The sequence below is a fragment of the Myotis yumanensis genome, unplaced genomic scaffold (genome assembly GCF_028538775.1).
Source record: "Myotis yumanensis isolate MYYU_CA2020_CCGP unplaced genomic scaffold, mMyoYum1.0.hap1 SCAF_22, whole genome shotgun sequence".
Classification (NCBI taxonomy): Eukaryota; Metazoa; Chordata; class Mammalia; order Chiroptera; family Vespertilionidae; genus Myotis; species Myotis yumanensis.
This window is the reverse complement of record NW_027223773.1, coordinates 1,397,223-1,421,785: the sequence shown is the minus strand read 5'-3', so window position 1 is coordinate 1,421,785 and position 24,563 is coordinate 1,397,223. Positions and strand designations below refer to the sequence as shown.

At 50.5% G+C, this 24,563-nt stretch overlaps 1 protein-coding gene across 5 annotated transcripts in view; it reads left to right on the top strand.

Moving 5' to 3' along the window:
• Positions 1 to 2,192: 2,192 nt before the first annotated feature.
• PTPRC (protein tyrosine phosphatase receptor type C) overlaps positions 2,193 to 24,563 on the top strand; it is a 65,984-nt gene continuing 43,613 nt past the window's right edge. For all 5 annotated transcript variants that reach the window (XM_070401428.1, XM_070401427.1, XM_070401426.1 and 2 more), the window contains exon 1: positions 2,193 to 2,379. In XM_070401428.1, the coding sequence (XP_070257529.1) occupies positions 2,307 to 2,379 (73 nt within the window). In that variant the 5' untranslated portion in view covers positions 2,193 to 2,306. The remainder of the gene's footprint in view (positions 2,380 to 24,563) is intronic.

Here is a 24,563-nt window from a genome sequence, read left to right as displayed (position 1 = left end):
GTTCTCAACCTTCCTCATGCCGCGACCCTTTCATACAGCTCCTCATGTTGTGGGGACCCCCAACCATGAAATTATTTTCGTGGCAACTTCATCACTGTCATGTTGCTACTGTTATGAATCGCCATGTAAATATCTGATAGGCAGGATGTATTTTCATCGTGACCAATTGAACATCATTAAAGCACAGTGATGAATCCCCAAAACAATATGTAATTATCTATGTGTTTTCCGATGGTCTTAGGCGACCCCTGTGAAAGGGTCGTTCGACCGCCAAAGGGGTCGCGACCCACAGGTTGAGAACCGCTGCCCTAAATTCTTCCTGTGTCTTCAGAGCCGTGGTCTTCAAAGGCCGTTTTACATCTCTTTAAGGCGTCTGCACCCCTGTCCCTGGCTTGTTATCGAGTATATTTTATAGACTCAACTCCCCTTTAAAAGATGGGGTGTCACCCGCTTTCTCCCCAGTCAGGGTCGCTGCCGGAGCAGCGAGCTGAGTGAACACAAGTGTTTGCTCAAAAATGTTCAAGCTGGCCCGGCCGGCGTGTCTCAGGGCTTGAGCGTGGGCCTATGAACCAGGAGGTCACGGTTCGATTCCCGTTCAAGGCACATGCCCGGGTTGTGGGCTCCATCCCCAGTAGGGGACGTGCAGGAGGCAGCCAACCCATGATTCTCTCTCATCATGGATGTTTCTCTCTCTCTCTCTCCCTCCCTTCCTGTCTAAAATCAATAAAAATATATTTAAAAAATAGAGCTAACCCCTGGATGGTTTTCCACTGCAAATGTATCTTAAGAAAGAGGCTGTGGAGCTAAAGTTGACCCTCAAACACGGGTTGGAACTGTGAGGGTCCATAATACCCGTCCTTTTTCAATAAATATATGTACGCACTGTTAGGGATGTACCAGGCACCCCATCAGAATCATGAAGAACCTTGTATGTTCATTTGTCTCTTCTTGTTTATTTTTATTTCCTTTTTTTGGTGTTAATCTGAACCCCAGGATATTTTTCCATTGATCTTTAGAGAGAGTGGAAGGGAGAGGGAGAGACAGAGAGAAATATCGATGTGAGAGAGACACATCGACTGGTTGCCTCCTGCACGCACCCCGACCAGGGATCGAGCCTGCAACTGAGGTAGGTGCCCTTGATTGGAAATCGAACCCCGGACCCTTCCGTCCCCGGGCCGACGCTCTAGCCACTGAGCCACACCGGCCAGGGCCAATTGTCTCTTTTAATGAAAAGGGCTGGGAAGTATTGCTGAGCGGGGGGGGGAAAGGGTGAGCTTTTGTAAGAGACCGATCTTGAGTTTTCTTGCCCGTCTTTCCCTCCTCAACAGGGAATAATATCTCAAGTCACGGAAGCGTGAATTTTTTGAAGCAGGATTTGCTGTCGGGCATGCGAGTTCCGATTTCAATCCTGGGGCCCGCCAGGGGATCAGGGAAAGCGTTGGGGCGGCCCTGCTAAGCTCGCAGCGGGCCTTTGCATGGTAGATGGTTTGAGTGTTCAAGTTGTCACATGGCTGGGTTTCCTATGCCCTAATGGGGCAGGATTAACCAATAGGTAATTATTGATCCACTAGAGGCCCTATGCACGAAATGCGTGCAAGGGGCTCGGCCCTCGCAGCCCCGGCTTCATCCGGAAGGTCGTCCGGAAGGTCATCCAGAAGGTCGACAGGCTGTTTGGTCTAATTAGCATATTAGCTCTCTATTATATAGGATTCCCGTGGTCATGTAAAAATCAAATCCAGGTCTTGTCTACTAACGAATCCCCTTGCCACCACCCGCCCATGCTCCACCTGCACCATCATCTCTTGGGTAAGAAAATGATTGGTTATTTGGGGGGTCGGGAGGAGGGAGGAGGGAGGATACGGTGTGTTCCAACAGGAATGAATATTGGGGGGAAGGAGCATCACTTGGACACTCAAGGGCCATCTTCCTTGCAGGGACAAAAATCTCCCCAAAGGCCTGTGCCCCCAGCCGAGCCACTCGAACCGAGGAAGTGAGATGCCTGTCGCACTGGCTTTGAACGAGTTTCTTGACTTCCTGCAAAGAGGCCGCGGGGCCGCGCTTTTGGAGAAGTTAGTGAAACCGAATCTGACATCACCACCCACCGCCCCTGGAGATCAGCGGGCGGCTCGTTCTCGGGGCGGCAGAGGAGGAAATCGCTGGGGTCTGAGAAGACATCCGCGAGGGGTAGGCGCCCGCGCCCCGTCTCTGTCACCGGGTTTCCGCGGGGGACGCACTTGCCCGGCGATAACCATTGTCTTCCCCTTCGCAGAGGGACGCATGCTGGGCCACAGGCCGATCTCCTGATAATGACCATGGATTTGTGGCTGAAGCTGCTGGCCTTGGCCTGTGTCTGTCTGGACGCCGGGATCGTCGGGCAAGGTAAGTACCCGGGACTCTTACGACTTCCTCACCTAGCGTTTGCTTGAGGGGGGCATCGGTCTGAGACACGGACGGACGTAGGAACAAGTGAAGGGGTAGTGACCGGAAGGGAGGGAGTGGGATGGCCAGGGCTGTCCGAGCCCAGACAGACCCTGGCTCGCGCTGAGACCCAAGCCACGGTTTCTGCTGAAAAAAAAAAAAAATGCCTACTTATTTAAGGGACAAAAAATAAAAATGAAAAAAAAATCACAAGTTAAAAGGACGAGTCTTCGCTGACAGACTGTGCCCGGGTATTACAAAGGCCATTGTCATTCCCCCCTCGCACGGGCCTGGGTGTCCGTGTATGAAACCCAAGGACACGTTAAGGACTCAAATAAGTGAATTTTTATCCTCTTAACAAGAAATGCATTTTTTTTTTAAAGTCATGCTATGCCTTCGCTTGCACGTAGCCACCCCCACTTTCCGGACCAGCAGGCCACTTCCTCAAATGTTGATGAATAGCAATGGGCTTTGTGGCCGCCTTTGTTCGGTGGCCGTGGAAGAGAATGGCCGTGGCCATGTGGGAAAATGTCACCTCTTGGCGTGTTCTTATCCCAGAAGGTGTCTGAGATCAAGTTCTTGGTTCCGTACCCGTCCTTACGCGTCGCTGTGCTGCTCACTCGCTTTGGAGATTCGTAGGGGGCCACCGCCCTTCCTGGGTGATGGGTGGGTGTGAGGATCTGGGCGGCGAGATGATAATATGACCCCCCAACAATGAAGCCCACGCGAGGGTCCTTAGGAAAATGTGACCCATGGGATGTCGGGGACCTTTTGACATTTGAGAATCTCTGTAGCCTCCTCGGTCGATGGAAGGAGCATTTTCTGAACAGTTTCAGTTCGGGTCCTGAATACATGTCAGTTGATGATTCAACGGAGCTACCAAATGGATATTTAATGTTGCTCCTTATGATGTCGTACCTAAAGCTGTTTTTTTGTTGTTGTTTGTTGTTGAAAGGACATAGACATATTTTTTTTTGGTAGAAATTCCAAATAAGCAAAAAAAAAAAAAAAAAAAAAAAAGTTATTTTAAAAAATGTTGCTTGTCGGTATTCACTTTTTTACTTTGAAAATCTTTTTCTATTTTATTGGAGTTCTGTCTTCCCACCCCTCTCCTTTCCTCTGAAAGGCAGGGCAGTAGCTGCCTCCTGAGTTGGTTGCATTTGCCAGTTTCTATTCTGTGTGGCCCCGGACGGTGGGAAGCGGTGTGCGAGCGTGTGTGCGTGTGTGTGTGTGTGTGACTGCAGAGACGGACTGAAGTGATTTTACACGGGGACGGCGTTTTGTCTTAGTACAGACAACGTTTGCTAGCTACCGTCCTTCTCGAGTTGCTTCACATAATCAAAAACGAGTGATAAAGAAGAAGAGCCTTAATAGGGTGATCACATGTGTATTCTCATACGCCGGAGTCCCTTCCCATGAACAAGCCCCACTCCAGAAGGGCTTCGAAGCATTTCTAAAAGGGGTTCGGAAATATTCGGCTGGCCGCAGGGCAAGCCCCCCCTAGAAATTCCAACCCAACCCAGTCTGTGAAGGACTTTCCCGTTAAGGAACATGTTTGAGTTTGCAATCAAAATCAGAGGATAAAAATGATCTAAAAACCTCTCAACCCTTATGCGAGACAAAAGTGGGTAGATATGCATAGATTTGTTTTGGAGGTTCAAGTTTAACGTCAGTTGCTCACATAAGTATGGAGAGCAGACATCTTTCTAAAAGGTGTTGATAGTCTTCCTGAAATATATATACTTATTTTTTGGGGGGGCGGGAGGGGGAATATAGGTCTAACCATCTGTATCTGCAAATCTTGATGATCATGCTTTTAAGTTCTGAAAGGCATTTGGCGAGTGTGGGTCTCATTTGGGAAGTTACTCATGCTTTGAGTTGAATATGTCTCTTTATCAGCAACAAAGGTGCTATGTCTTATTTAACTGCGTGAAATCTGCATCCAGTGTTGGTAGGGCGTGTTAGGCTCCCGGGTAGCACATGTACGTTGTGTACCCCGAAGGCCTAACGAAATAGGACCAAAAGTCCAGAGACATCCACGGGCACGATTCCGATGCTATTTCACCCCTAAAATACAACAACGTGTAACTGTGTTGGGGGCAGCAGCCACGCGGGCTTGCGTCCTGCACAGAAGTGTGGCGCCTCTCCGGTGGGTGCCTTTGCCGTGAAAACTGAAAGTCCAAACTCTTGGTTTTGGTTGAAAATGTCTAAGTTAACGGTGGGGCCCAGGGTGGGGGTGCGGGTGCGGGGACGAGCGAGCGAGCTCTGAGTCAGATCAGCGAGCACTCATTTCCGGGGCCCAGTTCTTCATTTTTCCATCCATCGCCGTCGAAAGGAAGTAGCTCACGTTGCACCCACGTCCTTGGCCTTGCACATCGCGGGCGCTCGGGGCACATCACCCACCTCATCTGCTAAGCAGCCCCATGAAGTTCTAAATACTCTGCAGTTTAGCGATGTGGGGTGCATGGTTATTCACCAATTAAAAAAAATATTTTTGTAATCAAAACCTGCCCGGGGGGGGCGGGGCGACCCTTAGCATGGCTAGCATTGAAAGTGCATTTTGTTAGAGGAAGGGTCAGGTGGGGTTAGGGGCCTTTTTCTCATTTTTATGTCTTGTTCGACGTAAGCACAGGGCCAGGGTGGCGAATTGAGCTGGGTCATATGTGTGCGTGAAGGGTACTGGTTCTGTGTGATGCATATATGTTTATCTGGAGTTTTATGTGTGTTATAGATCAGTCTACCATTGATCTAGTGATCTGTCTACTTTTAAAAATTGGGGTCCCGGGGAGGGGGGCTTCGATTCTTGGCCATTTCTCTTTGTATCGTCTGCGCTCAGAGCTCCTTGTCACCACCTCGTACTCATTCGTGACCCCCGATTCCCTACTTCCAGACTCGACTCTGAGCAGAGGAACCTGCCTGCTCTTCTAAATTTAATCTTGTTTTGTGTTTGGAAAAAAAAAATAGATCCTTATAATGCAATCTGTCTTCCCACCCCTCTCCTTTCCTCTGAAAGGCAGGGCAGTAGCTACCTCCTGAGTTTGTTGCATTTGCTCCCAAGTTTTGTGATTTTAGTTTTTTGTTTTTTTTTAAAATTCTTTTGCTATGTTGGAATTGTGGGTTTTTTGTTTTGTTTTTTAATCCTCTCCCGAGGATATTTTTTTTATTGATTTTTAGGGAGAGTGGAAGAGAGGGGGAGAGACAGAGAGAAACACCGATGTGAGGGAAACACATCGATGGGTTGCCTCCTGCACATGCCATGACCAGGGCCCGAGGAGCCTGCAACCGAGGTACGTGCCTTTGACTGGAATCGAACCCGGGACCCTTGGGTCTGCAGGCCGAAGCTCTATCCGCTGAGCCACACCGGCCAGGGCTGATTTTAGTTTTTAATAATCTCTGAATGGCGTCCACTCCACACTCGTGGCCGAGCAGCTGGGCTCGTGGGGGAGCGAGGAGCTGGGGACCTCTGTGTTTTCTCTTTTCTGGCCGATGAACTCAGCCCGAGCCTCAGGCTGTTCACACCGGGTCCTGTCCACTCCCTTCCTCAGGGCCCGGAGGCTCTAGGTCCTGTGTCCTCCCCCGCCTTCTCCTTGGTCACTCCCGCCACCAGCATCGCCCGTGCAATGCTGCCCGGTTGCCCCTTTCCCTGGCCTGTTTCACACGCTCTTTCAAGCTGCTGGTGGTATGGTTACTATTTTTACCTACACTCAGGGCTTTGGGGGGCACGGGACCCCCCCTGGAAGTAGAAATGACGGCTTATGCCTTCTTTTGTGTCACCCGGACCTGCCTGCCTCAGCAGGCGCTGGAAAAAGGAATGGGTGTCTTTGGACAAAACTGTGGATTCTAAGAAAGGAGGAGGAGAGGAGGAGGAAGAGGAAGAGGAGGAGGAGGAGGAAGAGAGAAGGAGGAGGAAGAGGAAGAGGAGAAGGAGGAGGAGGAGGAGAAGGAGGAGGAGGAGGAGAGAAGGAGGAGGAGGAGGAGGAGGAGGGGGGGGGGGGGAAGAGGAGGAGGAGGAGGGGGGACAAGAGAGTGGAGTCCCCGGGAACTGGCGAGGGCCATTCCCAGGACAGATGGGAGAGGTGACCAGGGAGGCCGGTCCGAGTTGGTCCGGAGCGGAGACTGTGGTCAGGTTGATGGGTCCCCCTGGGGGAAGGAGCACAGAGTTGGTGGAGGCGAGGTCCCGAGCGCCAACCACGTGGAGGGAAGGCACCGGGTGCCCAGAAAGAGGTCCCTCTGCTCTTTGCAGTCATGCGTCCGTGGGAATATTCACACTGGAGACAACCAGAAGGGAAATGTAACCGAATCCCAGCTTAAATGCAATTTCCAGCTACACAGCTTCGTCAGTAACAGACACCCATCCTGGCTGCCGGTCCCCGAAGGATCATCAGCGCTATGACTTTTGCTTTCGTAGCGATAGGACTCTTTAGGGAAGGACAAAGGGGAAAAAAATGAAATATTGCAGGGTGTTCACTTGGCATATGACATGGTTAGAGTCTATTTCTTCATGATCTGGAAATATACAGGAATAAGAATTATGGTAACGATTCGATTTCTGTCTACCAGGCCCTCACCGATATTTACATGAGAAAATACCCAAAGACGGCCTAAAAGCTTCACTCTGCTTTCTTCTCCTTACACGTCAGCGGGCTACTTCCATTTCAGTCTATCCAGAGCCTCCAAGCCAGAATCGAACCTGGGACCCTTCAGTCCGCAGGCCGACGCTCTATCCACTGAGCCAAACCAGCTAGGGCAGCGGTTCTCAACCTGTGGGTCGCGACCCCTTTGGGGGTCGAACGACCCTTTCACGGGGGTCGCCTAAGACCATCGGAAAACACATCTATCATTACATATTGTTTTGGGGATTCATCACGATGCTTTCATGATGTTCAATTTGTAACCATGAAAATACATCCCGCCTATCAGATATTTACATGGCGATTCATAACAGTAGCAACATGACAGTGATGAAGTAGCCACGAAAATAATTTTATGGCTGGGGGTCACCACAACACGAGGAGCTGTATGAAAGGGTCGAGGCATGAGGAAGGTTGAGAACCGCTGCTCCAGGAGGTAGTGGCAGCTCTGTGGCCGAGGGGTGCTCCCTTCAAGGTCTTCGGATTCTTTAACTTGGATTCCTCCCCTGTTTTAGGGTTTTTCAGGAGAGTCTGGGATTCTATCACTTACGTAGTTTGCGAGTCCATCCCCTTTCACAACTCGTACCGGTTCTGATTGAACCAATAGCCCGAAATCTGGCCTTTCTCCCACCCCGACTGTGTCATTATCCCCCCCACCCCTCCCCCCCCAGGCCCGTGGCTGTAAAAGGCGAGACTCACCTTTGCACCTGCCTCCGTCCACGGCTTCCTGTGGGCGGGAGCAAACCTGCATCCCATAATTTTCATTCCATTTTTTTGAGTCAGATTTTTATGAAAATAAACATTTAATGAGACTATTCCAACATTTATGAGTTTTCCTCGAGGACAAGTTCCACAGAAAAACAATTCTACGAAGCCCATTTAATTCCCGGGTATTTCTTTTTTTAATTTTTTTTTTTTTTTTTTTAATACGGAGCCTGATTAGACCATGACCAGTTTTTTCCATTTTTATTTTTATTTTTATTTTCCCGAACGAAGGCTCGACAAAATCGATTTTCATTGAATGTTTATAATGACTATTAAATTTATGAATGAATTTTTATCCACATCGTCTGACTGATTATGGCGTACGCCTCTGGGAATTTTCCTTTATGGCTATGACTTGCACACGTGTAATTCTAGTTGGCAAAGAACACAGATCTTAATTTTCCAAAAGGGTTTTAATTCTCCTATGTAGTCAGAAACAACATGTCTCGTATGCATTTTTTTTGCCATTGCTAGTTTCTTTCTTTATTTTTGCATTTTAATGTTACAAAAAAAGGAATTTATGTAGAATTTTATTTTTTTTACTTTTGTCCAACGTTAGCGCTGGCAGTATTACCCGGTCTCTGATTTATGGGTTGACACTGGTATCAGTAACATTCATTTTGCAATTCAGAGCGATGAGCAAGATTCATGTTGAGATATGAGAGTTCTGGTTATCTCTCAGCCCATGGACACTTTAGGAAAACCTAGAGGACTGCTTTAGAGTCTAGGAGTGTTAGATTAAAAAAAAAAAAAGCTTATTGATTTCAGAGAGGAAGGGAGAGGGGGAGAGACGAGAAACATCCATGATGGGAGAGCATCATGGATCGGCTGCCTCCTGGAATTGTTAGATTTTACTTCTTATTCATTGCTGTGCTGTTCTTCGGATTCGCTTACACACCCTTGCCAACTTCCTACCAAAATTTGGGGCAAAAAATAAGGAGAAGAATCAACATAATGAGTTCACAATGTTCTCCATGTGCAGGGGTGGGCGGGGCCGAACTAGGGTGTCCAGTCACCATGAGTCGGGCTCTGCATTTTGAACAAATACAAGCGGTTACAGGGCCTCCACACGCCTTCTAAGCCAGCCCCTCCCCGCCCCCCAGCTCCGTCTGCCACCTCGCCGTGACCCGGATGATGGCCTCCTGTCGTTAACTTGCCTTTTCCTGAGACTGTGATAGATTTCTGTCTCCAAACAGTTGGGCGTGCGGATCGCTCTTGCCGCTGTCTTTGTTTTTAATGGGGACGATGATGACTACTCTCGGATGGAGGCGTCCGCCGTGATGATCTGTGAACGATACCGTTGCAGGTCCCTTGAATAAAAAATCTTTATTGTTGAAAGTATTCCATAGTTCCCCCTCCCCCACATTGACCTCTCCCAGCCCGCCCCAGTCCCCCACCCCAGGCCGTCACCACCCTATTGTCTGTGTCCATGGGTTGTGCATATCTGCCTACAAGTTCATTGGTTGATCTCTTCCCACCCGCCCACCGTCCCCCACCTTCCCTCTGAGGTTTGACAATCTGTTCGATGCTTCTCTGTCTCTGGATCTATTTTTATTTATCAGTTTGTGTTGTTCATTAGATTCCACATCTGAGTGGAGGTCAGGTGCTGCTTGTCTTTCTCCGACTGGCTTATTTCGCTTAGTGTAATGCTCTCCAGGTCCCTCCATGCTGTTGTTGGAAACGGTGAGAGCGCTTTCTTTTTCGTGGCTGCGTAGTATTCCACCGTGTGGCAGGTCCCTGTAGGTGGTGGTCATCTGGGGAGCTCACGTGGGGGCCATCGGTCTCTTTACCCATGAGCCCCTTCAACTTGTTAGTTGAACGAACCGATGGATGGCCTGACAGTATAACCCAACCTTGGGTGTAGCAAGTACTTCACGGCTCCTAAAACCGATTTTAATTCTGCCCCTTTGTTGTTACTTAATGGAATTGCTCATGGTAACATTTCTACAGGGTAGAAAACTTCAGGAACTAGAAGGAAAAAGATCCCCGCTAACATTTTGTTTTTCTTTCTCTCTTCCCCTCGCTCTTACTCTCTCTCGCAGCACATGCTCTGTGTGACATTGACTATTTCAAGTTTTTTTTTTCTCTCTAAGTAAACCATGATTGTTTTTTTGAGAAACATGGGAAGTTCACAGATTCCCAAGACCCACCACCGAACGACTTTCTGCCTCACGTCGCCAGGTTAGCTACACCTGCCGATTTGCTCACTGACTCATTTTGTGCACAAACATTTTACGAGTGTTTTCCGTGTCCTGTGAGCTGTGAATACCACATCCCACGCTCATCGTGGTCGAGTTTCCAATCTCCCGCGGTAGGGGCTGCTTAGAGATGAGGCTCTAAATCTTTCAAGTCCCCTGTAAGCTGTCTCCTCAACCTAGTCATATTTTTGGCAACAGATTAGCATGAATGTTCTCAATCTTCAGAAATTACACAGAAAAGTTCTTATCTTTCAATCTGCACACAACACACAACACACTGTCTTCTTGCCAGACTACACCAAGGCCTCTGTCCCCACCAGATTCACTGTGCCGGCTTCCTGTCCCTGGTTATTAGTTGATATTTCATAAATACTTATTAGATATTTATAAATAAAGGCGGTCGACGGGAGGAGGAGGAGCCGGCCAATAGCCCCACTTCGTTTGGGTTGGTTTTGTGATTTCAACGGAAAAGAAAAAAGATTTCCTTGGACACAAATGTCAAACAGTCCACACATCCGCGCACAGATACACCCCTCACTCTTCGGGGTGATCTTTCCCAGAAATGTTTCAAGCCCACCAGCCGATAAGGAGTGAGATGTGGGGGGATGGGGACTGAGGTTCACCCCGGGTCTGTTCTTCCACTGGATTGCTCAGCATTCTTCGTGGGCCTCACCAGCCAGGGGACTGCGTCCAGGACCTCATGATGGTGGGCAAACAACACCAAGGATGAAGGGTGGAGAGTCCCTCCTCCAAGGCCATCTGTGTGCAACATGCATGTAAGCCCCATCCCCCCGGATTAGCTACATGGGTGGACTAGGGTGCACGGGGCCTCTTCCATGGCCGTAGCGAGACAGACGTCAGCCAAGGCCACCTGCCCCTCGTGAAAAGCGAGGAGACATCCTCGATCCACGTGGCCGGACCGTGAACGCCGGTGCCACGTTCGTCCGCAAAGGTGGCCGCTGCCATCATCTCGAAGAGGCGTCGACGCGGCCCAGGCCTGAGTCCGCCTCGAGCTGAATTCCCCGATGGGAAGCACGGGTTTCCCCCGCTCCCCCCCCCCCCCCCCGGCCTTTGATGTCACCTAAAGCGAGAGCCAGGCGCCCAGGTGCCTCGGCTGCCTTTTGAAGTCCAAGGGAAGTCATCTGACATTTGCTGGACACTTTGATGGTGGAAAACACACGAGGTTCTCACCTTATTCCAGAAATTACCGCCACCGGGTCACCTCCGCGCAGCCACCCAGAGGCTTAGGCCACGAGTCGGGCGGGAGCTGGCTGGCGGGTTTCCACTCGGGGACGCGCCCGCTGTCCTCTGCAGGGGAACTAGAGGGAACACGTGCTGGCTGTTTGGTTGCTATGATAAATGTGGGTCGCCAAGCAGATACGTTAGGCCCTGTCTTCTACTTTCACTTCTAAGACTTAGGTCTCCAAATCCTCTTCTGTTTTTCTACACGAAGAGGTGAACTTGTTTCTAATAAGCCCTCCACGTCGCTCCACTTTTCAGGGACCACGTTTCCATTTTCTGAGTTTGCTTATTGACAGGGTAGGGATGATGGAGGTACATGATGGCTAAGGGGGGGGGGCGGGGGGGGGGGGGGGAAGGCCCAGAGCCTAAGTCTCGGTTTCGAGTGTTGGCTGTGAGAGGAAGTGATGGGAGGGAAGTAGGTGAGCAAAGGAAACGGGCCAGGGAACTAAGGAAAGTAATTTGAAGAGATGATTCTCGAAATGTCGGCTGCAGACAAAGCTCTGTGTTTAACGGCCTGAAGAGGCCATCTTCAGCCTCTTCCCCGGACTCCCTTCCGGGCTTTCCCATCAGGAGACGCGAGGGATTTCCCTGTCAGAGCCTCAGTTTCCCTCTCTGTACAATGGGCATAACCCCAGTAGCAATGGCATGAGAGGATCTGCCTTCTTGATTCCACTGCTGTCGATTCAACACACGACTGTGTGCCCGGGACTATTTGAAGGGCAGACGCCTGGTAAATAGAACAGAAGAAGCACCAACTTTCACAGAGCTCACTGCTTAGCAAGCGAGATAACAAACCGACCAACAAATAAAAAAAACCACCACAAATAAATAAGCAAGAAGTGTTCAGATCCCGGAAGTGCTGTGCCACGAAACGGGGTGAGGGGTTGGGGTGGGGGACAGGCCAGATTTGGGGGCGTGGAGGGTGAATGGCCCTTTAAACAGAGTGGCCCAGGAAGCCCTCTTGGGAGGGGTGTCGGTAAGCTACCCCGAAGCTGACGACATGTAAAGATTTGTGTGAACAGGAAGTGGCAGGTGCAAAGGCCCCTCAGAAAAAAAAAAAAAAAAAAGCAAAAAAATTGGCGGGCTCCCGGCCCAGCACGGAGACAGGTGCCTGTAGGTCGTGGGTCGAGGCTGAGTCTTGCGTGGGTGGGGACGCTGGAGAGATGAGCGGGGGGTGGAGGGGTGGGGGGAAGGGGGACAGGCCCCCCCAGGCCTTGTGGAAATGGATAGAGTTTGCATTCCGCCCAGAGTGGACTGGGAAGAGACGGTGGGGGACGTGTTAGGTAGACAACCACCTGGTTTTATTTCCATCTTGAATAAAATAGCAACAAACACGAGGGATCGCCCTTTCAGATCCTCAGTTTCCTCATCTGTACAGTGGGCATCACAGCAGTTGCCAGGACAGGAGATGGGACTCCCCCCGGGCTGCTGGGAGGGGGCGGCTACGTTGGAAATGAGTCCAGGGCCAGGCGAGCAGCTGGGAGGCAGCTGGGTGGGTGGGAGGGAGAGCTGGGGTGGACGTGGAGCGAGAGCACCCGGTGACACAGGAGCAAGACCTTGCTGTGTGGACAGGAAGTAGGACGTTAGAACGGCTCCCTGCTTCCCAGTGAGCAGCTGGGATGGGAAACACCCCAACCAGGGCCAGGCCCTCGGGCTGTGCCTTGTCCACTTTGATGCTGGAATCCTCCTTAGACACCCAACTAGGGAGGCCCAGACGTCACCGGAACCCTAGGTCTGCAGGCCACTGTGTGCAGGGGGATCTCAACAGGGGACCGAGCGTGATGGGGTAGGAGCACGTCTAGACGGACACGTACGAGGGGCTCTCGCTGAGCCCGGGCCCACGTCCTGTGTGGAGGGGTCAGGGGGAGAAGGGAGGAGGAGAAAGAGGGGAGAGCCGGAGAGGAAGAGAACAGTGTTTTGCTCCAGATGCGGAACAAGGGATTGGGTGGCCTTGAAGGCGCTCAGCACGCTTGTCGGCCTAGGATGGGAACCCGGGGAATTCCATACAGAAATCAAACTTTCAATGTTGATATCGCAAACATTCAATATCACAGGTATCGCCGGCTTAGCTGTTAAAAAGAGAAAGGGGCCCTGGCTGGTGTGGCTCAGTGGAGAGAGCTTCAGCCTGTGGACTGAAGGGTCCCAGGTTCGATTCCGGTCAAGGGCATGTACCTCGGTTGCAGGCTCCTCCCCAGCCCAGGCCCTGGTTGGGGCTCATGCAGGAGGCGACCAATGGATGTGTTTCTCTCTCATCGATGTTTCTCTCTGTCTCTCCCTCTCTCTTCCACTCTCCCTAAAAATGAATGGAGAAATATCCTCGGAGGAGGATTAACAAAAAAGGAAGAAAAAAGGAGAGAGAGAGAGAGGCATAACACAATAATTTGTTTTATTAAAAGCTATGTGGACTATATCGAGAGCCCAATGATTAAAAATTTAATTAAAAAATATCTACAAGCATGAATGCTCTACCGAGTCCCTTGTGATACATATTTTGTTTTGATAAAAGTATTTAAAGACTCTATTGAAGCCAATACGTGGACAGGTGGGGAAGTTTGTGGAGAGTTACTTGAAACTCTTCTTTCTCAAGCCAATTGTACACCTTTCATTTCTTTCAGAAATCTGAAAAGTAATTGGTTATCACTTGGGCTTCTAGTAGGCTACCCAGTAGCCTTGATGATGACACAGTACACAAACAGAGATTTATGGGGGATTTTTTTTGGGAGGGGGCGGACATATGTATATAAAATTTTAATTTCTCGAGTGGCAGGTTTTCTTAAAGGAGATGTATATGTGGAGCAACTTGTGTTGGGCCTAACGGGTAGCTAGTTAATCGGAGAAACAGTCAGCTAATAAGAAAAGCGGGGCCGCTACCATGTGCCAGGCACCTGTTCTCAATCTCGGACAGAAATGTGGTCTCATTTAACTTGTTTACAAATCATTATGGAGTCCAGCCCAGACTCTGCCGCCATAAATCTATCTGCTCCCGGGCTCCCCGGCTCCCCGGCTCTTACCATGAAGCGTCCTGCCGGTCACACCCTAAAAGGGAACAGTCCCATGGAGTGTTCCTGGTTCTCATGTTAGGTCCTCACATTGGGGAAGGAGGAGGGAGGGGGAGGGCGGGGGGACGCTGAGCTCGTCCCACGCGCCCTGCGCATCGCCTCGCCTCCACTGCGTTCCATTCCCTCGTCCCTTTGGCTTCTAACGCTTCGGTGGATGAAGTGACGGCCTGAGCCATCGTTGGCCGCTGGATGGAAGAGAGGAGAACAGGGCTGTGGTCGCATCCAAAGACTGAGCAACCTAAACACGACGGATACTCCGTTCTGTATGATGGCGTCTTGCTGATGTTGAACAAGGGGTGCATCAGAGGTCTGGCCAGTTCCCTGTGATTTTGACAAAGGGCCGTTGTGGCTCAGTGGTTGAGCGTCGACCTATGAACCAGGAGGTCGGGGTTCGATTCCCGGTCGGGGCACAGGCCCGGGTTTCGGGCTCCATCCCCAGTGTGGGGCGTGCGGGAGGCAGCCGATCCATGGTTCTCTCTCGTCCTTGATGTTTCTCTCTCTCCCTCTCTGAAACCAATAAAAAAATATTTTAAAGAAAAGCTCAGCTCATGAGAAAGTCCCGCTGCTTTCGCTTCCGGCCCCGCTTAACTTTCACAAGGACATCAAGCAGTTTAGGAACATCTGTGTCAGCTCCAGAGACCGGGGTTGGGGGGGGGGGGTTGCAGGGAGGGACCGATGTATTGCCCACAGCATCTCAGAGTGTGGGAACCAGACAATCACCCTGTGGACACCATCCTTGGTGTCAGCCGGCCAGGAAGCAGGCTTGACTGCAAAGCACAAACATCTAGCTGCCTGTGAGTCCTCAGGAGAGAAAAGCCTTGCGAACCTGCCCTGGCCGGTGTGGCTCAGTGGGTAGAGCGTCGGCCTGCAGACCGAAGGGTCCCGGGTTCTATTCCGGTCAGGGGCCCGTACCCAGGTTGCAGGCTCCATCCCCAGTAGGGTGCGTGCAGGAGGCAGCTGATCCATGATTCTCTCTCACCATGGATATTTCTATCCCTCTCTCCCTCTCCCTTCCTCTCTGACATCAAAAAATATATATATATTTTTTAAAAGTGCTTAACACGGATCTATTTTTATTTTTTTTGGTTACAAAGGCACCTTTGTGGTTGCGATCAAAATACTTACCTGATACTGTTTCTACAAAGAAAAAACAAATTCCTGTGCCTTTTATCGGAAGCCACCCATGATCCCACCCCATGTTTAATTCAGAGAATAGCTGGTAGAGACCCTGGGAGACAGAAGGCAAGCGTCATCGCCGACAGGCCGCCCCCGGCTTCCCCGGCCCGGGAGGTTCCGCTGCGGTGACAGAACCTCAGGTCCTGGTAGCAGCTCGGATGCCCGGAGCCGCCTCACTCCGAGCCCCTGTTTTACGGGCTGAGCATCTGGATTTGATGGGCGAGAAAGCGGTTCCTTCCGCCGACTCCCCCCAATAAGCCCCTCAAGCCGAGACACAGGCATTGGGTTCCTTAATAAAACCGACGCGATGTTAATATCTGCCGCGGTCGCACACAATGAATTATGGAATTTTCAATGGCCTTTTTAATTAAGTACATGTTAAACCCCCTTTAAAAAAAAAAACCGATCATAAGGGCCACTCGGAGAAGGGCTAGGGCCGCAGATGGTTTTCTTTATCGTGTTAATTGATTTAAGATCCATCGAAATGTTGTTAAAACGTCCACAGGTTAACAATAATGATGGCACATGGGTCAGATTAAAATTCTTTCTGGGTTAAAAAAAAAACAACAACAACAACCCACAAACAATCCATAAAATGATAGCTTCATTTCTTCTGGTTGAAAAAAAAAAAATTAGGTAGTGGGATAAAGTAATGAGATATTTAAAACTTCATTCCTTTATTTTATGATGAAAGGGGATTTAAACTGAGGACTTACGGGTTATGCGGTGCCCCCCAAATTTGTACACAAGGGTTATACGTAGTATATTTTCTCCTTTTGTCTAGTGTCCTATTATATAATTGTAGCCGTCTAATAAACTCTTTTTTCTTGTTGTTAATCCTCATCTGAGGATATCTTTCCACTGATTTTGAGAGAGAGTGGAAGGGAAGGGGAGAGACCGAGAGAGAGAAACATCGATGTGGGAGAGAGACACATTGACTGGTTGCCTCCTGCACGCACCCCCACCAGGCCCAGGAATCGAGCCTGCAACTGAGGGACGTGCCCTTGACCAGAATCGAACCCGGGACCCTTCAGTCCTCAGGCCGAGGCTCTACCTCCTAAGCCACCCCAGCCAGGGTCTAAACTCTTCTTCAATCTGAAAAATAGAGCACGTAACTAGCAACTTTGGTTCCTCTCTCAGTCGAAACACAGGAGTGTTAAAATGAAAAATTTCAAACACTGATCAAATTTGTCTCGCCTACCCTATCGAACTTGCTAAGTGTGAGTTACAGACCCGTGAATACTTTGGGAAACTTTTATCCCAGGAAATGATATATCATCAGATGGTACCTGCCGGACCTCTGCAATTCAGGGACAACAGTTTGCTGCTCGCACGGCCGATTTCCTTTCATTTTTAGAGCTTTCATATTGCGAGTGTGCAGTCAGCGTAGGTCAGCGATGGCGAACCTATGACACGCGTGTCAGAGGTGACACGCGAACTCATTTTTTTTGGTTGATTTTTCCTTGTTAAATGGCATTTAAATATATAAAATAAATATCAAAAAGATAAATCTTTGTGTTACTCTGGTTGCAAATATCAAAAAATCTCTCTATGTGACACGGCACCAGAGTGAAGTTAGGGTTTTTCAAAATGCTGACACGCCGAGCTCAAAAGGTTCGCCATCACTGGCCTAGGTTACTGTGTACACAGGATACCAAAGGGCCGGAGAACTGGTCTACCCAATAGAACAACAGACAACGAGCATGCCTTCACTCCGGTCCCTGTATGTGTAGGCAACAAATTCCAGCTTGATTCTGTTCTTCACTGTTCACTGACAGTCATGTGTCGCTCCAGGCATGGCTTGTTGTTGTTTTTAATTAGCAGCAGTATTTCCTGCTTTGACCTGGGTTTGGATCCCTAGGGAAGCGGTTCAAAAAGGGAGACAAGGCATTCGGAGATCTGGAGACCACCATCCTGGAAGCATCATGCTGTCCACGGTGATAGAATTTTAGGGAACAAGAAAGAGACCTTAGAAATCGTCTCTTTGAACGCATCTGTTTTACAAACGGAAACTCGGAGATACTTAGTGCCCTGTCCCAGGTCACACCCCAGAGGAGGCGGTTTGGGGCAGAATTCCTCCAGCATCTCCTCGTGTTTGTTGCCCGTTTGTCTGATGCAAGGAAGTGAGTCTCCTCTTCGATGTTCGGGGACGAATTTTGAACCCTAACTCCCTCCCTCACTCCACTTCGGTGCTGAGGAGCGGGGTTGGGCTAAGTGACTCGCCTCCTTCAGGCCTCGGCCCCCTCGATCAGGGGCGTGAACGGCTTCGTCCAGCTTCTCGGCCTCGGCCGGAGGGGCATTTGGGGCTGGACGATGGGCTGGCCTGTGCGTTGGGGGAGGTTTAGCGGCAGCCCTGGCCTTTGTAAGCTACACACAGTAGCACCTCTTCCTCCCTCCTCCCTCCCCCCCTCCAGCATCACAACCCAAACTGTCTCCAGGTGTTGCCAGATGCCTCCTGAGGGCAAAACTGGCAGCTCCCACCTCCTTCCTTGAGAGCTGCTGGCATAGCTGAGGTCATTTAGTGAGCTAGTCGCATCACTCACCTACGGACACTTTGTCAGAAAGCACCCACTCTGTGCTGTTGGGCTCGGGGCTGGTTGGGTACCACTGACAGTGACCCAAGCGGGGGGGACATCATACAATGGTTAGAAACCTAGAGTCACATATCAAAGATAGTCACAGGGGAGAATGTTGGAGTCGCAATGAGATATCAAATATCTCATTGTTAATCTCCAAGGAGGCTTAACAAAACAATATAAAAATTCGTTCTCTTGTCATGGCAGGAGTTTTTTTTTTTCTTCTTTTTAAAAAATTCTTTATTATTGAAAGCCTTACCATTTGGGGATGTTGACTTGAACAAGCCACCTGGTCTACCTTGCAGAAACTAGAATATGATACGTCCCCTTTTCCCCCGCCCCCGCCCCCCCCCCCCCCCACTGTCCTCTCCCAGCCTTGCCCCTTCCCCTGCTCCGAGCCCCGGCCTTCAACTCCCCGACCGCCCCCCCTCACCACCACTGTCTGTGTCCATTGGTTATGCTTATATGCACACAATTCTTTGGTTGATCTCTCATGGCATGAGTTTTTCTCATGGAAGAATTACCTGCATGTTTGCCAATCGTACCCAGAGCACAGCTTGGTCATTGTGTCATAGATGAATGGGTCTCCCTCCAAATCAGAGCGAGGTTTCCCTTCAAGACCATTCCCACGTGGGGGGCTGCTGTTTCTGATGAGACTGACTAGGACAAATAGCCAGTGTTTCACGGTGACAAAGGGTCATAGAGCCCCAGCTGGCGTGGCTTGGTGGATAGAGCGTTGGCCTGTGACCTGCAGGGTCCTGGGTTCGATTCCAGTCGAGGTCACGTGCCCGGGTTGCAGGCTTGATCCCCAGTGTGGGGCGTGCAGGAGGCAGCCGATCCATGATTCGCTCTCATCATTGATGTTTCTATCTTTCCCTCTCCCTCACTCTTCCTCTCTGAAATAAGTAATTTTTTTTTTAATAAATAAAAAAGGTCATACAGGTATTTTCATCCTCTGCACATGGGAGAGAGAGAGAGACACTTCCTGGCCTGCTTTTCAATGAAAAGATACTGTGGCTGCTTTCTTTTGCTCCCACACCCTCATCCCCCGCCCCCCCCCCCCCCATTTGGGTGCAGACACCTGCAAGTAGACGGTGAGTGAGAGCCTCGTGTAGACACAGGGTCTGGGCCACGCAGGGTCGTCGGACACTCTTGTCTGATCATCACAATGCCAGACCCGAGAGCCACCGGGGACCGGGCCGCACACCACAGGGTCCCTTGGTCGCCGGGCCTTGCCAGTTCCCTGAGGAAGTTGACCGACTTGTGGTTTTACGAGAAATGCGCGTCACGGAGGGGGGCGGGGAGGGGAAGGAGGCGGGGAGGGGTGGGGGGCAGGCGGCCGGGGAAAGCAGGGTGGCTGTGCAGTGGGAGCCGAGCGCCCCGATAGGCTGTTCAGGCTCTGCCAGATGGAGATAAAGTTGAGGCAGCCACATCCTGTGACTAGACCTCGTGCGAGCAGGCCGACCTCTACGGGGGAGTAAGCGTGATGTTCACCAGGCGCAGAGCCTCCAGGAGCCAGCGAGAGCAATCCTGCTTGCAGGGGGAGATCCGTTTCCTGGGTGGACGGAACACGTGAATTCCACCAGGACACGGCTCTGGTCCTCGTGCACCGGCTGTACACAGGCCGTGGGATAGACACCACGATGCGTCTTTTCCCGGGAGAGCGGGCTTTGGGCCGATACCCGCCACCTTTGGTTCGAGAGCCCGCAAAGTAGCTGGGTCTTTTTCCTAATCGCAATGTTGATCGTTAATCTTTCCGAAAATTAACTTTTCCCAAGTTGACTGGTGGATGAAATGTTCTTGGAGAAAAGAACCCTTCCTGGCCCGGCCGGCGTGGCTCAGTGGCTGAGCGTCGACCTCTGAACCAGGAGGTCAGGGTTCGATTCCCAGTCAGGACACATGCCCGGGGTACGGGCTCGATCCCCAGTGTGGGGCGTGCAGGAGGCAGCCGGTCCATGATTCTCTCTCATCATGGATGTTTCTACTTACAATGAAGGACCGAGCTCTCTTTAACAGAACCCTTTCTGATACTGAATACTGTCACTAGATTACTAAGCGTTAGATGATGATGATGATGATGATGATTATTGGAATCCAACTTTATAAGCCTTACCATTTTCTGTTTTTATTGGAGCCAAGCCATGGTGATTTTACTTTTCCCCAAGCTAAGCTAAAGGCTGCCAAGAGTAAACTAGGTTTTCATTTTGAATAAAAATAGATTCATGGTTAATAGTCACCGAAAATCCCAAACGCACCTGAATGAAGTACACCAAGTGTTGTGGATTTCAAAGAACATTTAATTGTCATTTTAAAAAAATGAACAATTTTCATTTTTAACTGTCTCGTTACTTCCGGGTTCTGACGGAACAGAAGCAGAAGTTGAGAAATATTCTGACAAAACTTTTGTTTTTTGTTGTGTTTTTTTTTTTTTTTACTTCCTGAGACAGAAGGACATGGGCAGGGAGGACGGGTGGCTGGGAAGTGGTTCATGTTACGAAGCTTTTCTGGATCTTTTGCAGACGAAGGGGACACTTTTTTATGCCTCTTCCACCCTTTCCTGTCTCTCTCACCCCCAAAAAGGTGGTTAACACTTTGGTATTTGTGACCTGGCATAATGGAAATTCTCTCTCTCTCTCTCTCTCTCTCTCTCTCACACACACACACACACACACAACAGGACTTGATGGAATTTCTCTTCTGGTCTTCATATGCGCTAGTTTCTTGAAAATCATGATCATTCATGCCCCCTGCAAAGACTTTAGAAAGAGTAGCGTAGTTTTGTGGTTGTTTTTCATAAAAATTCTTTTCTTAAAAAAATATATATATATTTTTTATTGATTTCAGAGAGGAAGGGGGAGGGAGAGAGAGATAGAAACTTCAATGATGACAGAGAATCATTGATCGGCTGCCCCCTGCATGCCCCACCCTTGGAATGGAGCCTACAACCCGGGCCTGGGCCCTGACCGGGATTGGAACCGTGACCTCCTGGTTCGTAAATCCAAGCTCAACCGCCGGGCCACACCGGCTGGGCTCATAACAATTCTTCAAGAAACCCCATTCTCCCTTTGCTTTGGAGTCAGTTTTTAGAAGAGAAAGTTGTTTGTTTGTTTTACCCCAACCACTTGGGAATGTGGGGTTGAACAAGCCACCTGGTCTACCTTGCAGAAGCGAGCAGTGAAGGACTGCACGGGGAGGCAGCCTTCTGCCTTCTGCCTTCGTGGTGGCCAATGAGAGCAAGGATTGCCTTCCCGGATCCTTCAACCTTTTCACGATTCTTAGTGACGAACTTACAATGAAGGACCGAGCTCTTTCAAGCACAATGAACGCTCTGAGAGCTTGAGATTCTGTTTCCTGAAGGTTAGACCCAGAGGCTGATGCGGACGGACCGTGGAGACACATAGTCCTGAGGGGGTGTCTGCGTGAGTCTTACGTCTCTGGGAAGGACGTACCGGCTCCTTGCACTTTGACCTTGCCTGGACACCTACTGTGACCTTGCCTGGACACATACTGTGACCTTGCCCTTTGACCTTGCCTGATTCTCTTTCCAGTCACCACTGGACACATACTGTGTCCTAGCACATATGTTCTTAGTAATTATACACATGAGTTTCCTTCTACATACATTTGCTGGCGCTTCAATCATCATTTTCTTTCTTTTCTTTTTTTTTTCATTGTTTCCAAACAAGTGCTCCTCCTATAGGTACAAGGTATTTCTCAAAATTTCTGAATTGCACGCCGTTTGGTTGGCATTGTGTGTGTGTGTGTGTGTGTGTGTGTGTGTGTTTCATGTCCCTACCATCGCTTGGCGTCTCTCCTGTAAGTTGCGTTCACACGCGTTGCCCATGTATGTTCCGGGCAGCTGTTTAGAGTTTGGTGAGAAGTTGCCTGGGACAGGCTCGGAGTCTCTAGCTTCAGAGTTGACACAAACGGTAGAACCAGGACAGCGAAAGGAGGCCCCCAGGGTGTCAGCTGTGACATCGTCCAGACCAGGAACCTCCGTGTTCCTGCCCATTTCTCTCTGAAAACCTCTGAACTCTCTGTGTCTAGAATGTGAAGGGGAGATGGGGGGGACCACCATGGTAGCCAGTCTCCGTCTTCCCAGGAAGGGGTCCCCTTGTGAAACGTGGGTGACCTGGCAGTGAGCACCTGGTCCTCACCGTTCCCTCGCCAGCACGGGGCTCGGGGTGCCCCCCCCCCGGCATCCTCCGCTCGCGCCTTCCCGACAACCACAGGCCTTTCTGCTGACTTTCTCACCAGCCTCGTGAGAACCATACCCTCGGCGAGGCCCCTTTGCAATCCCTTCCGCAGGGCATTGCGAAACCGGAGCTGAAAAAGAACTTAGGGGCCATGCACGCCCATGCTTGCACCCCCTTCACACACAGCCCCCCACCCCCGTTTGAATACTCTCTAAAGGCCACCTTAACAAAAAGACAAGAAACGCTTCGCTTCGTGGCGAGCAGCTCAAGTTAGTACCAATGTGTGGTTTCGAAATCTCCTCCAGCGTGGCTGGAACCGTGGCCCTCAAATGTTTTAGCCTCCACGCTCCTTCGAAAACAGCCTTAACAATAAAATAAACTCCATTCCGAAATAGAACTCCAGGCCCTGAAGAATTTCCCTTTTTTTTTTTTATTAAATATATTTTTATTGATTTCAGAGAGGAAGGGAGAGGGAGAGAAAGAGAAACATCCATGATGAGAGAGAATCATGGATCGGCTGCCCCCCACACACCCCCTACTGGGGATGGAGCCCACAACCTGGGCATGTGGCCTTGACCAGAATCGAACCCGGGACCCTTCAGTCTGCAGGCCGACGCTCTATCCACTGAGCCACACCGGCCGGGGCCTTTTCTTCTCCTTTAAATTCAGCAGAGACGCTGCACACACGGACCGGTCCTCGCTCACACGCTTTCCTCCGTCCCTGTCTCCCCCAGGTGTCCACGTAGGACTTGGGGATGGTGATGTTTTCCTCTTGAACCCCAAGGGCTCCCCGTCCAGCCCACATCCTGAGATGCTGTCAGGACGCCCTGTGTCCCTTGCGCCGTCACGGGGGGGGGGGGGGGGGGGACGGAGGGGCCGCGTGTCCGTGGCCCCAGCCACTTGCCACGGGAGCTTCTGGGCCCCACGCCCCAGGTCCCTGCCCCTGGACAGCGCAGCCCACTCCCAAGTCTGTGATCGCTCTCCCCTCACAATGGCCCGACGGGCAGGGCTGAACTCAGACTCCAGTCCTCTGTGTGGATCTGAATTCCCCCGGCCCCGTCCCGCTGGGCGCACCTGCCTCCTCCGAGCCCCGCTGAATGGCGTTCCTTCCACTCCATTAAGGGAGCCTGGCCAAGCCGCTGGAGGTGCCATTTGAATCACAGTCGGCCTCACCTTTTCATCTTCCTTTAGAAACGGCAGTTCCGAGGAGCACTGTTGGCCACCAGGTTCCTTTCTCTCCTGAAATGAGCTTAAACTCTCTGTGCAGCGGGAGAGGGCGGGGGTGGTGGTGGAAGGAGGAGGGAGCCATCTATTGGGGTAGGAATACTGTGAGGGACACGAGAGCTTCCAGACACAGCGGAAGGCATTCGGGGCGAGTTAATGAAATGTTTGACCAGCCCGGCCTGGCTGGTGCAGCTCAGTGAACCAGGAGGTCCCGGGTTTGATTCCCGGTCAAGGGCACATGCCCGCGTTTCAGGCTCGATCCCCAGTAGGGGGCGTGCAGGAGGCGGCAGATCTGTGATTCTCTCTCATCATGGATGTTTCTATCTCTCTCTCTCTCTCTCTCCCTCCCCCTTCCTCTCTGAAATCAATAAAAATGTACATTAAAAACAATAAAATAAGAAAGTATGAATCTATGTCAGCAGTGATGATCATGGCTGTTATTATTCTCTTTACTCTTTTTAAAAATATATATTTTATTGATTTTAGAGAGGAGGGGAGAGAGAGAGAAACATCAATGATGAGAGAGAATCATGGATCGGCTGCCTCCTGCACGCCCCCTACTGGGGATCGAGCCCGCAACCCAGGCATGTGCCCTGACTGGGAATCGAACCTGGGACCCTTCAGTCCACAGGCTGACGCTCTATCCACTGAGCCACACCAGCCAGGGCTATTCTCTTTCTTCTTCTTCTTTTTTTTTTAAAAAATTTTGTTTTATTGCTTAAAGTATTACAAAGAGTATTACATATGTCTCCTTTATTCCCCCTTGACATTCCCCTGGCTTCCCCTACCCCCCAGTGTCTTGTGTCCATTGGTTATGCTTATCTGCATGCATACAAGTCCTTCGGTTGATCTCTTACCAACCCCCGCCCCAACCCTCCCCGGCCTTCCCGCTGTAGTTTGACAGTCTGTTCGCTGCTGCTCTGCCTCTGTATCTATTTTTGTTCAGTTCTCTTTCTTCTTATTCCTCTTTGCCTGCCATCAGGTTCCCTGCCTCCCGACAGAGCAGGAGGACCCCGAGGGGACAATTTTCCTGTTGCAATAATAGCAATAAATATTTTCGACGCTTTGGAGCTAACAC